The 14,927-nt window shown below is 39.9% G+C and overlaps 1 protein-coding gene across 3 annotated transcripts in view; it reads left to right on the forward strand.

Annotated features, from left to right (window-relative positions):
• The window catches only part of LOC135103731 (titin homolog), a 155,193-nt gene that overhangs the window by 6,213 nt on the left and 134,053 nt on the right, over positions 1–14,927 (forward strand). For 2 of the 3 annotated variants that reach the window (XM_064010391.1, XM_064010392.1), the window contains exon 1: positions 3,563–4,106. The exons of the other annotated variant lie outside the window; for it this stretch is intronic. In XM_064010391.1, coding sequence (XP_063866461.1) covers positions 4,054–4,106 — 53 coding nt within the window. In that variant the 5' untranslated portion in view covers positions 3,563–4,053. Of the gene's footprint in view, positions 1–3,562; positions 4,107–14,927 lie in introns of those variants that run through there. 3 annotated transcript variants of the gene reach the window in all.

Genomic DNA, 14,927 nt, shown 5'->3' on the forward strand with positions numbered 1-14,927 from the left:
TTAAATACTTTGATCCCGTTTCTCACGAAGAATATTAGTGAATCCACCTCCACAGCGTGGAACGTGTTACTGCATTCCCCTCACTCCCTCGCAGGAACAATATTGCAATATCTTGTCTTAAAGTTCAGGTCACCTGAGGGTCGTACGTAACTGGCGGCTCTGTTATTCCGCAAAACTCCATCATAAGTCTCTAATGAACACCCAGTCCTTGCCTGCAGCCATCATCCTGGCTTCATAACTAGGTCTTCTACGTACTTGCCCCGCTGCCGCAAGAGACATTTTCATGACATGTCAAGGCCTAAGTTTTTGTGACGAAATGTTCGCCTCGATGGCGTGAATGTCAAGGTTTAAAAGTTCCCACGTGAGTTTTATAGGGAGAAGAACCAATTTGTTTTCTTAGTAAGATTAAGATAAAGTATTATTGCTGCTGATAATACCAATATGTTTTTCTGATTCTTATGTAAACATTAAAGTCATCTGATGAGTATTTTGTGACAGCTGAAAAAGGCATAAAAGCCATGCTACAGGTAAAGATATCAAATGCACACTGATGAATAGCAATGAAAAATAACACACACACACACACACACACACGCACACACACACACACACACACACACACACACACACACACACACACACACACACACACACACACACACACACACACACACACACACACACACACACACACACACTATGAATTAATGATCTGTAAGACCTTATTGAATATCAAACACTTTTTTTTTCAAAGGGTGAAAGCAACTTTTGAGTGTTATTTTGGAACAGCTCATTACACACACACGTCTCATCAACTCCTCTCATCTAATTGACTGTCTTCAGCCTTTCTCTCACTGCCGCAATGTTGCATCTCTAGCTGTCTTCTACCGCTATTTTCATGCTAACTGCTCTTCTGATCTTGCTAATTGCATGCTTCCCCTCCTCCCGCGGTCTCGCTGCACAAGACTTTCTTCTTTCTTTCACACCTATTCTATCCACCTCTCTAACGCAAGAGTTAACCAGTATTCTCAATCATTCATCCCTTTCTCTGGTAAACTCTGGAACTCCCTGCCTGCTTCTGTATTTCCACCTTCCTGTGACTTGAATTCCTTCAAGAGGGAGATTTCAAGACACTTATTCATCAATTTTTGACTACTGCTTTGACCCTTTTATGGGACTGGCATTTCAGTGGGCATTTTTTTTACTGGATTTTTGTTGCCCTTGACAGTGTCCTTCCTACATAAAACACACACACACACACACACACACACACACACACACACACACACACACAACGTCATCCTTGAGAATCAGATCCATCTGTGACTGTCATGTAACGTCTTCCTAACACACACACACACACACACACACACACAGACACACACAGTAAAAGATGCGGCTCTGAGGGCGGTCAAAGATGAGGGCGACGGATGGATGGGAAAAGTGGCCAAATGAACGTCCATCAGAACAATAATCTGCCATGTTTTTCCTCCGGTGAGATTGACTGCATGGAGGGAAGGAAGGGGGGAAGGCGATGGTCGTTCGGGGAAGAGAGGGAGGACTGACTCGTATAAATCCATAATGACTTCACATTAGATCGATTTTCGGAAGCCAAGAAACGTGCACCAGTTTCATGGGACCCACAATGATAGGATAAGGAGGGGTAAAAATGTATAAACAGACTGGGGAGAGCTGAGGACAGACGGAAGGATGTGTCTGGCAACCCTGAGCACGCAAGGTGACTGACCGCCCTCGCAGGGAAAACCAAAACAGAGGATGAAATTAAAATGGATGGATTTCTCAGATCTTTGTATATTAGTGTGTGTGTGTGTAGGTATAGTTATTGCATGACAGAGGATCACACATAAATCAACAATACCAGTTACCCTTGGGATAGCTTAGGTCATGTTAGGCTATCTTCCCCCTTTTGACCCAACTCGACCCATCGTAACCCAGGATAACCTAACCTAGCCTAGCGTAACCAAGCGCAAGTGTAACTATTGTGGCTGAAATTCATGCGATCCTGAAGAGATAATATAATGCATATAAAAACTAATTACATGGTAGCTTCCTTATATAATTATTTAGCACGGCGGCATTAGGTAAGGGAGATGGGTGGCAGACCGTGAGCTGTTTGATGTGTGTAGGAGCGAGCCGCCACGAAGGCGGCCGTGTTGGACTGAATAGCCTTTATCTCCTGATAGGAATCGAATACGACGAAAACAATTATTGATAACCTATAATGATAATGTTGCTATGATGAAAAATCGCACAAAACACACACACACACACACACACACACACACACACACACACACACACACACACACACACACACACACACACACACACACACACACAAGCTTGAAGATGTGAATGTTTTCCTTCCTTATTTGAGTGCAAGCTTATGATTTCTGAAATATCAACGCGTTTCATCTCTCTCTCTCTCTCTCTCTCTCTCTCTCTCTCTCTCTCTCTCTCTCTCTCTCTCTCTCTCTCTCTCTTTCTCTGGTCAAATGTTACTGGGTCAGAATCCTTTAAGTCGAAGAGTCCTCTCTCTCTCTCTCTCTCTCTCTCTCTCTCTCTCTCTCTCTCTCTCTCTCTCTCTCTCTCTCTCTCTCTCTCTCAGTACACTCACACAATAACAATTCATCCATTACGTTTATAACAATAACTCACACTCCTTGACTTTAATCGTTCCTGACTTACAGCTTTCTGTAAAAATCTCTTGTAAATCATTAATGTTTAAATTTTGTTAGATGTCAAAAGTTCAAGAAGGAAATCAAACTTATATATATATATATATATATATATATATATATATATATATATATATATATATATATATATATATATATATATATATATATATATATATATACATATATATTGTTTTCATAGTATCCATACTGTAGTTTTCCTTTTCTTTATGCTTGTTTTTGTTTTGTACTTTTTATTTTATTTTATCTTTTTTTTTTTTATGAGATTGCTTGCTTTATCTTGTTTCTGAAGCGGCTCTTTCTTCCTTAATGAGGAAAATTAAGGATAACTGGTGGCACTGGCAGCTGCGGGAGAGACGCGGAAGTCGTTTTTAGTGGACTGACTCATAAGTTGGTTTTGAGGCTCTAAAAATACCTATCGATTACAAATGTGGTTATTATCACCATTCAGTTGCCTGTGTGTGTGTGTGTGTGTGTGTGTGTGTGTGTGTGTGTGTGTTGAGCGGTACTATGCGTCTGTGGTGGGATGCTCTTGTCGTGCACTTCGTTAGTCTTACAGAGTTCCTATGTATTAATCACTATGTCTAGGAGCGACGACCTTCCGTGATCCTTCTTGCGTGACGTCATGCAGCGATCCCGCGTCCCAGTCGTTGCTCTCGGGTCTTTTGGGAATCCATGAGCGACATGTTTTTAGGGGATGACTTTAAACGGAAGTTCCTCTCCCTTACGTCTCATTTATGTGGACTTTTCTGTAAAGAAGAATTTCTGAGGGAGGTGTTGAATGCGAAGTCGAAGTCACTGTACGTTGGGATTGAGACAAAGTATTGATCAAGTGCGCGTGCTCTTCCAGTGGCCACGTTATTCCGATGGTCGCTCCCAAATCTCGCGGTCGCTACTGGAGACAACACTTCGACGGGAGAACGGAAAGGATGTTAGAAAAAAAGTGATGACATATCGATAATCGCTTCCCGCCTTGCTCCGTTTCAGTGCCGAGACAGTGGCAGTGCCTCAATGGGTGATCAATGAGGACCACAGTGGCTGGGGAGTGTGCTTACTTCTTACCGCATGGGATATTGAAGCCTTCGATGAGTACGAATGACACATGGTCTTGAACCAGCAGGTATTGCGCAAACAACCCCCTTTCCCTCCCTCTCTCCCTCCCTCCCTCCACCCATTTTACATCCGTAACGCCTAAGGAGTTAGCTACACGTACGAAGTGTAAGTTTTCGACTACTTGTGTTGTGGAGCGCTGACTTGTGACTCCTTTACGGACCCTGTTAACACCTCATGGTGCGGCGTGATCGATATCTTGTTGTCATGGAAATATCAAACAATGGCTACGAACAGGGAAGTGCTGCTCAGGAAACTCACAGGATTACTTAAGAGGTGAGTGTTTCTTGCATGCTCGTACTGTTGTTGTTGTTGTTGTTGTTGTTGGTGGTGGTGGTGGTGGTGGTGGTGGTGATCCACTTCGTGTTCTCTTTTTGTAGTCTCTCTCTCTCTCTCTCTCTCTCTCTCTCTCTCTCTCTCTCTCTCTCTCTCTCTCTCTCTCTCTCTCGTGTCTTTCTAAGCTAAAGCAAAAGCCCTTTGCCAAATTACGGGTGATTTATCTGATATAGAATAAAATGGGAACGTTTCTAAAACTTGACTTTGAAGACTGTATTGCGACAGGTAGAAATACTTTACTGTCCTTGACTTGTCACTGTATTCATAAATAAATAGTGAACTTACTCGTAAGAAAGGCTAACTTTTTCGATGCCTTCAAATGTGTAAAGAAAAAAAAAATACACTAATTTCGAATTTCTAGAAAGTATGTTATCTATGGTTGAATAAGGACACTCAATGATGAAAAAGAAAATTTGAAAATTAACATAGGATTACAGCAACATCTTTTCTTCTTTTGCATTATGTGGCTTTTTAAGCGAGGTGTGGCTGATAGAAAAGCTTGGATACGTTTGCATTATTTACACATCAAATTAAGCATCATGATGGCACCTCAATAGATATGTTTGCTTTTGGTGTTCGCTGTGTGTATGTTACTTATCTAAAGTCGTCAGCTGGTTTTACGATACAAATGTTCCCTGCGGAAAAAGCTCAGAACTCACAATGACAGCGGTCTCAATCCCTGGGCTTATATCAAGCAAGGTATAGAAATATCTATATATATAGCATCCTTGGCTTACACCTACTTGCTGCTAGGTGAACAGCGGCTACGCATTAAGCAGCTCTTCCATGTACTCGCCGCTCCCTGGATGGGAATCTGCCGTTGTCAGCCGAGCGTGGAGAGCACTTATACATGTAGCGTCTTGCTAAAGATTAAAAGGCAATATTAGGTCTTTGTGGCAGGAACTTCACGTTTACTACGGTAGCATTATGTGGGAATCTCTGATGACCTAGAAACTGACGTGGTGAGGCAACTTAGGAATCACCATCGCAAATAACCTTACTACAAAAATCTTTGTTAATATGCGTTACCAATAAAGTATAATGAAGTACATTTTTTTTCACCCGTTGTAGACACAAAGGAGACCGCTAATACATCACCATCATCATCATCATCATCATCATCATCATCATCATCATCATCATCATCATCACTTTATGATTCTATGGCAGAATTAGTCATTCTCCAGTTGGGTAGAGGAGTGGATGAGTCAAACCTTGCTATACTGGTTCAAGGCATGTTATCGGAGTTGTTGGTGTGCAAGATAGGCTCCTCCTCGGTTCACGTTTCGTACAAAAGTTCTGTTAAGTGAATCAAAAATACTTTGTCCTCTCCTCCAACTGACTGTCTTCAGCATCTTTCGTATTGTAACAATGTTGTATCTCTTGCTATATTTTACCGTTTCTTCCACGCTAATTGCTCCTCTGTTCTGTGGGAAGCCACAGAACGCCTGACTTCTGATCTTTCTAAAATTTCTGATTGGGGCAGAGCAAACTTAGTATTGTTCAATGCCTCAAAAACTCAATTCCTCCATCTGTCAACTCGACACAACCTTCCAGACAACTATCCCCTCTTCTTCAATGACACTCAACTGTCCCCCTCTTCTACACTGAACATCCTCGGTCTGTCCTTTACTCATAATCTGAACTGGAAACTTCACATCTCATCTCTAGCTAAAACAGCTTCTATGAAGTTAGGTGTTCTGAGACGTCTCCGCCAGTTTTTCTCACCCCCCCAGCTGCTAACTCTGTACAAGGGCCTTATCCGTCCATGTATGGAGTATGCTTCACATGTCTGGGGGGGTTCCACTCATACTGCTCTTCTAGACAGGGTGGAATCAAAAGCTTTTCGTCTCATCAACTCCTCTGCTCTAACTGACTGCCTTCAGCCTCTCTCTCACCGCCGCAGTGTTGCATATCTAGCTGTCTTCTACCGCTATTTTCATGCTAATTGCTTTTCTGATCTTGCTAACTGCATGCCTCCCCTCCTTCCGCGGTCTCGCTGCACAAGACTTTTTTCTTTCTCACCCCTATTCTGTCCACCTCTCTAACGCAAGATTTAACCAGTATTCTCAATCATTCATCCCTTTCTCTGGTAAATTCTGGAACTCCCTGCCTGCTTCTGTATTTCCACCTTCCTATGACTTGAATTCCTTCAAGAGGGAGGTTTCAAGACACTTATCCATCAATTTTTGACCACTGCCTTGACCCTTTTATGGGACTGGCGTTTCAGTGGGCATTTTTTTTATTAGATTTTTGTTGCCCTTGGCCAGTGTCCTTCCTACATAAAAAAAAAAAAAAACTGCATGCCTCCCTTCTTGCAGCCTTGCTGCGCAATATATATATATATATATATATATATATATATATATATATATATATATATATATATATATATATATATATATATATATATATATATACACACACACACACACACACACACATATATGCATATATGAACAGGAGCTACTGCGTGAAAGGATACAAGCCGAGACTGTCTCCACTGGAAACGAAATTAAAATCCGAGACCTCTCTGGTGGTAACGCGTGGAGAGCGCTAGCCATCACGCAATCAGATCAATAACTTGTTTAATGAGAAGATGAGGTCAATGAAGATGTTTTGGATAGTTAATTTCCACTAAAGTTTAAATATTCTCTTCTGATACAAATTTTAATAATAGAAAAATGGAAAAATCATAATAAAAGTGTTCTGAAAATTATAAGTGAAAAGGATAAAAAAAAAAAAAAAAATAGATAAAATGTTAGTCGCACAATAATATCTGCTATACAGTATAGTTCGAGATATCACGTGATGGTTTAGCATCCCAAAACTTCATAGAAATTTATTTCCTTTCGCATTTTTCTCAAACTTCCTTGGCTGATCGCTCCAGCTTGTGTTTTATTTCTCGCTCTTTCCTTAAATCCATGTGTCAGTAACTTTGTTACATCAGAAGTGCAGTATATTTTTTTCCCTTCATAACATTGCATTAACACTTCAGCAGACTCAGCCAGGACAGATACTTACTCAATCCAGATACTCTGGATTGAGTTTCAACCAACCGAACGATTTATAACAATTACATAACCTAAATGTTGAGTTTATATTATTTCTATCTTAGTTTAGACTTGAATTTTGCGGTCAGATTCAAAATCATATAAATGATTTAGCCTCCGCAGTTGCGACTCATACACTCACTATTGGTACCCAGCCCAGCCACAGCGACCCCCTGACGTCCTGCACGCTGCATGTTGAGCGCGTGTCGCGAGGGATAAAGTTTGTGGATATCTGAAGGGAAGCAAAGGCAGGAAAGAAATAAAAGAATGGGGAGGGAGGAAGAATGAAAACGAGAAATCGTGCAAGTGCCGCAGTTGTACACAATATTAGGGCAAGGAAGAAAGTAAGAAACTACACGCGAGAGAGAGAGAGAGAGAGAGAGAGAGAGAGAGAGAGAGAGAGAGAGAGAGAGAGAGAGAGAGAGAGAGAGAGAGAGAGAGAGAGAGAGAGAGAGAGAGAGAGAGAGACTGTGTATCAATAAATGGAGTAATAGTGAACAGTTCAAATTTAGTCAGATTTTTAAATTGAACAAAGCAGCTGTGTCGTTCTGCACTGAACGGTTTTATTTTTTCTTTAACGAAAAATCTTGCACTCTTCAAAGTCTCTAGGGGCCACTTAAAGGCAGCATTTAAGGGTCCACTTTGAGGCTTAGGAAACATGTATATTTTCATGCTTTTTTTTTCGAATTTTTCTTTTCTTTTTTTCTTTTTATTTATTTATTTAGTTTTCTGTCTTGCGAAACTCGACATATGTCTGAACAGCTGCTGGCATTCCCTCACTGCCTCAGGGCCTGGCCTACGCCTACCAGTACTAGTGGCCTTGAGGACTTCCAAGCGAAAGGAAGGTGTATCGCCTTGCTCTATCACACTTTTCGTTATTCTTACTTCTGAACACTTACACTTGGCATCATCATACCAAGAACAAGTGCCTTATTTAACGAGAGAAAGGAGGCCTTTGTCAAGGCAAGAGTACGCCGCTGGAGAGATGAAAATCACCGAGAAACAGACGCAGAGCATTACCACTAACACCAGCAGGCTTAGGCTTCAGCTCCTCGTTCAAGTGCTAAAAAGCAGAATAGTTTTTTTACACACTCCTTCGAATTTCCAGACTGCAGTAGCAAAAAGTGAAACATCACCAAGCCATCGAGAGATGAAGATATTTTCTCCCTCCCACCTGAGCAGCTGGAATTAGTGAAGCGAGTGTATACTCGGCTTACATCAGATGAAATGATGAAAAGGTGTCTGCAGTGACTCACACAAAACCCAAATGAGTCCTTCCACAGCCGCATTTGGCTACACTGCCTGAAGCCCCTCAGAGATACAAAAAGAAAGCTCAACTTCTTAGTAGCTGTGGCGACGATGGAGTACAGCAGTTGTTACGTCGCCAGCAACCTCCATCGCTGTCTCGGCCTGCCATACACCTCCATACTTCACAAGGGCCTTAAAAAGAAGGACAACGGGATAGACAGATCACTAATGAAAAAAAAAAAGAAAAAGAAAAGAGGAACAAACGTCTCTAGATAGAAACTCGTTTACTAGCCTCAAAACTTCTATTGGGTTGGAGCGCGGCATCGTGAAGACTCTCATATTTGTATCCCGTTTTCTCGAAACCAACTTTTCAACTTTGCGTTTTAATAACTCTATTAATTTTTAACCAATTACCTTCATTCCTTTTTTTTTTTTTTTTTTTAATGATCACCATTTAATATTCTACATCTTAGTCTGATCGGAATTTTTATTTTGCCAAATCTTCCAGTCAAATTTTCCCCCTAATTTCTCACTTTTTTGACGAAACAAAAGAAAAAAAAAATACAAGTTTACAGTTTTACTAAAAATCGCACAAGCATAAAAAAAAAAAAAAACGTCTGATAAAACTCTAAAGTATCCATTCTAGTATCGCCGTCATATTGGGACAGCTTAAGTTTACCATCAAGACATATTTACAATAAAAATTTCAAAATGATTGAGTTTTAGCGAAAATGGCTTAAAAAAACTGATATACCCCCTGAAACCACTTTCCAAAAAATTTACTGTCAATAATGATTCCCTGTAGTAGCGTGTTTCTTGTCTCCTCAAAGAAAGAAGTGACATCCCTCTCAGTGTTATTTCGCTTCCCTTATGTCAATGCAGACTTTGTTAATTTTGCAATGTGTATTAGTATTCTGCCTTTGGAGCTTTGTTCCATGACAGTCTTTAACAAAGATTGTCAATATCATCATCCATTAACTGATATGGATATCATTTATCATTTTTCAGTACTTTACTATAGCTTTCTTTAAGGAATTTGTGGTAGTTTTCGAAAAAAAAAAGTAGATTCGGTGATCTTTTGTACTGTGGACAATGTTTCTGTTTGTGTATTCAGGTTGTCTGTATCTTTATTAGCCACTGAAATATGCTTTATTTATGTATTCATTTATTTTTCATTTTTTTCTTTTTCTTTCCTTATCTATCTATCTATCTATCTGTTTAACTAACTATCTATTCAAGAAATTGTAACACAATTTGAGATGGCTTGTGCATATGAATGTTGTCTGATACTTAAAAAAACAGTTTTATTGGTGTTCGTACGTAGGTCCATTAGATCATGATAGTCTCTAAAATACGCCACACTGGTCGCTACTCTAAATTCCGATGCAACATACACTTCCTTCTCTCCTTTCTCAACAGAAGCAAATTATGTTTACAGCCTGTCAGCTCGATGACATCCGGACTAAACGGATCTTCGTACTCTTTGTTTTCTATCACTTCTGTCTGAGTTTTTTTTCTTATAAGACTTTCCTCCACGCCTTGCTTCTACCTCTTCCTGGGCCTGTCTCTTGGTCGTCTGCCTCTTGATATCCCTTCCACGATCTTCCTTACTTGACTATCCTCTGTTATTTTCACTGCGTGTAGAATCCATCTCAATCTTAACCTATCCACTTCTTGCGGCATTGGTCTCACTTCCAAGTCCTCCCTGATTTGAACATTCCTCATACTGTCTCTGATCAGCCTCAAGACTCATTTCAGCCTTTGTTTCTTGGATTCCGGTCTTGTAGTCAGTACCGACCCTTCAGAAATATATAACAATATTGGCTTAAGTATTGTACTAAAAATTTTACTTTGCGAGGGCACATTTTTTACTTTGAATAGAGGATATAATGCACTAACGTTTACACTGTAATTTTAATTCTTCGATTAATTTCAATGTCATTTAAATTCCATTGGTTTATATTGATACAAAGACGCACGAATTTTTCTGTCTCTTTCTATCTTTATCTGGTAAAAGGAACAATTACCTCTCCTTAACTTCGAAAGTGGAGCACATTCTAACTCTCTCCCTTTTTGTGGAGATCTCTATTTTTGGAGACTTCAATATTCACCAACAGCTTTGGCTTTCTTCTCCCTTCACTGACCATCCTGGTGAACTAGCCTTCAGCTTTGCTATCCTCACGACCTAGAGCAATTGGTGCAACACCCTACTCGTATTCCTGACTGTATTGGAGATATGCCCAACATTCTTGACCTTTTCCTGACCTCTAATCCTTCTGCTTATGCTGTTACTCTCTCTTCTCCGTTGGGCTCCTCCGATCACAATCTCATATTTGTATCTTGTCCTATCGCTCCAGTCCCTCCCCAGTATCCCTCTAAGCGAAGGTGCCTCTGGCGTTTTGCCTCAGGTACTTGTGGGGACCTGAGGAGGTATTTTGCTGATTTTCCTCGGAATGACTACTGTTTCCGTGTCAGAGACCCGTCTTTGTGTGTCAAGCGCATAACAGAGGTGACAGTGTCTGGCATGGAGGCTATGACACTTTTTTTTCTTGACATAAACCTTCCAAACCTTAGTTTAACACAGCCTGTTCTCGTTTTATACATGATAGAGAGGTGGCCCACAAAAGGTACTTGACCCTTCCATCACCAGAATCTCATGCGATTTATATTTCTGCCTGGAACCATGCCAAGTCTCTTCTCCAACTAGCCAAAAACTCCATTAATAGAAATTGTCAAAATCTTTCGAGATCTAACTCCCCTTGTGACTTCTGGCATCTAGCCCAAAAAAATATCTCCAATAACTTTGCTTCTTCTTTCCTTCCTTTATTTCAACCAGATGGCACCACTGCTATCTAAAGCTGAACTCTTCACTCAAATCTTTGCTAAAAACTCTACCTTGGACGATTCAGGGCTTGTTCCTTTCTCTCCTCCACCCTTTGACTATTTCATGTTACCTATTAAAATTCTTCGCAATGATGTTTTCCATGCCCTCGCTGGCCTAAACCCTCGGAAGGCTTATTGATCTGATGGGGTCCCTCCTATTGTTCTTCGAAACTGCTCCTCTGTGCTTGTACCTTGCCTAATCAAACTCTTTCAACTCTCTATATTAACATCTACCTTTCCTTCTTGCTGGAAGTATGCCTATATTCAACCTGTTCCTAAAAAGGGTTTTTAATCCCTCAAACCGTTTTAATCCCTCAAACTACCTCAAGCTAATTTCCTGTCTATTTTATTTTTTATTTATTTATTTTTTTTTAAATCTATCCTCAACGATAAGATTTTTAAACATCTATCACTTCACAACCTTCTATCTGGTTGTCAGTATGGGTTCTGTCAAGGCCGCTCTACTGGTGATCTGGCTTTCCTTACTGAGTCTTGGTCACCTTCTTTAGGAGATGTGGGTGAAACTTTTGCTGTTGCCTTAGACATATCAAAAGCTTTTGATAGAGTCTGGCACAAAGCTTTGATTTCCAAACTACCCTCCTACGACTTCTATCCTTCTCCCTGTAACTTCATCTTAAGTTTCCTTTCTGACCGTTCTATTGCTGCTGTGGTAGACGGTCACTGTTCTTCTCCTAAATCTATTAACATTGGTGTTCCTCAGGGTTCTGTCCTATCACCCACTCTCTCCCTATTATTCATTAATAATCTTCTAAACCAAACTTCTTGTCCTATCCACTCCTACGCTGATGATAGCATTCTTCACTTTTCCATGTCTTTTCATAGACGTCCAACCTTTCAGGAAGTAAACAGTTCATGCAGAGAAGCCACAGAACGCCTGACTTCTGATATCTCTAAAATGTCTGATTGGGGCAAAGTAAACTAAAAAAACTCAATTCATCCATCTATCAACTCGACACAACCTTCCAGACAACTATCCCCTCTTCTACAATCACACTCAACTATCCCCCTCTTCTACACTGAACATCTTCCGTCTGTCCTTTTCTTATAATCTAAACTCGAAACTTTACATCTCATTTTTTAGCTAAAACAGCTTCTATGAAGTTAGGTGTTCTGAGACGTCTCCGCCAGTTTTTCTCATCCTCCCAGCTGCTAACTTTGTATATATTAACCGTCCACATATGGAGTATGCTTCACATGTCCGGGAGGGATTCCACTCATACCGCTCTTTTAGACAAGGTGGAATCAAAAGCTTTTCGTCTCATCTGTTCCTCTCCTAACTGACTGTCTTCAGCCTCTTTCTCATCGCCGCAATGTTGCATCTCTAGCTATGTTCTACCGCTGTTTTCATGCTAACTGCTCTTCTGATCTTGCTAACTATATGCCTTCCCTCCTCCCGCGGCCTCGCTGTACAAGACTTTCTTCTTTCTCTCACGCCTATTCTGCCCACCTCTCTAATGCAAGAGATAACCAATATTTCATTCATCCCTTTTTCTGGTAAACCCTGGAACTCCCTGCCTGCTTCTGCATTTCCACCTTCCAATGACTTGAATTCCTTCAAGAGGGAGGTTTCAAGACACTTATCCTTCAATTTTTGACTACCGCTTCGGATCCTATTCGAGGACTGGCATCTAAGTGGGCCTTTTTTTTTTGGGGGGGAGGATTTTTGTTGCCCTTGGCCGGTGTCCCTCCTACATAAAAAAAAAAAAATCTCTACCCATTCCTATCACCTCAGTATTTTCATACCATTTCTCTACATTCCTTCCATCTATCCATTGCATTCTGGAGGGCAACGGGAGAATCCACCACTACAGCTATATCATCAGCATAGAGAAATGTTTCTTTTCTTGTTTGCTGCATAATGTCCATGAGACATTTTTCCATGTGGACGATGAACAGCAGCGGCGACAGCACTCCTTGTCGCACTCCAGTCCTCACCTCAAATCATTCACTATCCAAGTCGTCACATTTGACCCGGCTACAACCAAGGATTGGGTGAATACAAGAACTGTGTATTCGAATACGAATACGAATACGAATACTTCATATTTATACGAATTTAAATACAATAATAATTCAAATACAAATATGACTACCTCATGAGAGTATTCGTGAATGCATTCATGAATACTTTTCGTTGAAAATAACTTTTTCATGTAGGTAGCTCGGCAGTAAGCATAACATGGTACTAAAATTATTCAGTAGTAAAATGACGTCATGAACTTATAACTGATGCCAGTATTACATGGCATCAGTACATGTTTATCACACCTAGACATATTTGTTTTCCAAAATTTTCAAGTATATATCTAAGCTGTACTGAAAGAAACACAACAGAATACCTACATCAAATTATAATAGCCAAGTCTTTTCTAGTATCCTGCTGTAGATCTCATTTCCCTTATATATATATATATATATATATATATATATATATATATATATATATATATATATATATATATATATATATATATATATATATATATATATATATATATATATATATATATATATAACAAATGTCATACATGCTTTTCAGAACTATGAATAATTTCAGGTGTATGTCACAATAACGATCTCCCAGAACGCCCCGCAATTTCTTTCTGTTGATTCTGCCAAAAACTTTTTATACACTAGATCTATAAAAGCTATATATTTCTTTCTGTCACACTCCCAATGCTCTAGTAGCATGTGCATGGAAAAGATGAGGTCACTAATTATTGTGCTCCCTTCAGCTCTAAATCCGTACTGACAGTTGTTCAACTTGTTCTAAACAGCAGCTCTAATACGGTGTTCAATAAATCTTTCATATAATAATTATTTAGCTATATTAGAGAGCAGTGATATACCTCTGTAATTAGTACAGTCTACCCTATTTCTTTTGTTCTTAAACATAGGACATACAACTGTTTGCTGCCAATCTTCCGGTATATTCTCTTTTCCGAAACCTGCATTGAACAACCTTGTCATCCGTTGCACTACTTTTGGTCCTCCCGTTTTCAAGACTTCAACTCGTCAACTTCGCCAACTGCCTTCCCATTCTTCATTAGTTTCAAGGCTCGATTCACTTTCTCCTCATTTCATCTTCCCTCCTTCCCATGTGCTCTGTACCTCTTACATCTGGTTCAAGATCACCATTTACGTATATCTTCTTCGACATTTAGTAGTTTCTCGAAGTATTCTCTCCATTATTCCTCTATTTCCTCTTCCTCTACTAATAAGTTCTGTCCATTTCTATCTGCTACTGAACAGTAAGCGTACCGCATCAGTGTTTACTCTCCTCTAGTACTATATAGCTGCTTTCTAGTGCCATTCACATCTCTGCAAACTTTTTTCTATCGTCATCCTCTTTTCATTTTTACATTTTCTCTTAACTTCTACTTTTATTCCGTACATCTGTGTAATGCTGGCGATCTAAATCACTACTAGTTTTTCATTCATTTCCTAAAACATCTCATTTTTTTTCTTTCACTACTTCTCTCACCTCATCACACCATCAAGGGGTTATCTTGTTTTTCGTTTCATCATCTTCATTCCAAGTGTCACAATAAATATC

This window comes from Scylla paramamosain, chromosome 9 (genome assembly GCF_035594125.1).
Source record: "Scylla paramamosain isolate STU-SP2022 chromosome 9, ASM3559412v1, whole genome shotgun sequence".
Lineage (NCBI taxonomy): Eukaryota > Metazoa > Arthropoda > Malacostraca > Decapoda > Portunidae > Scylla > Scylla paramamosain.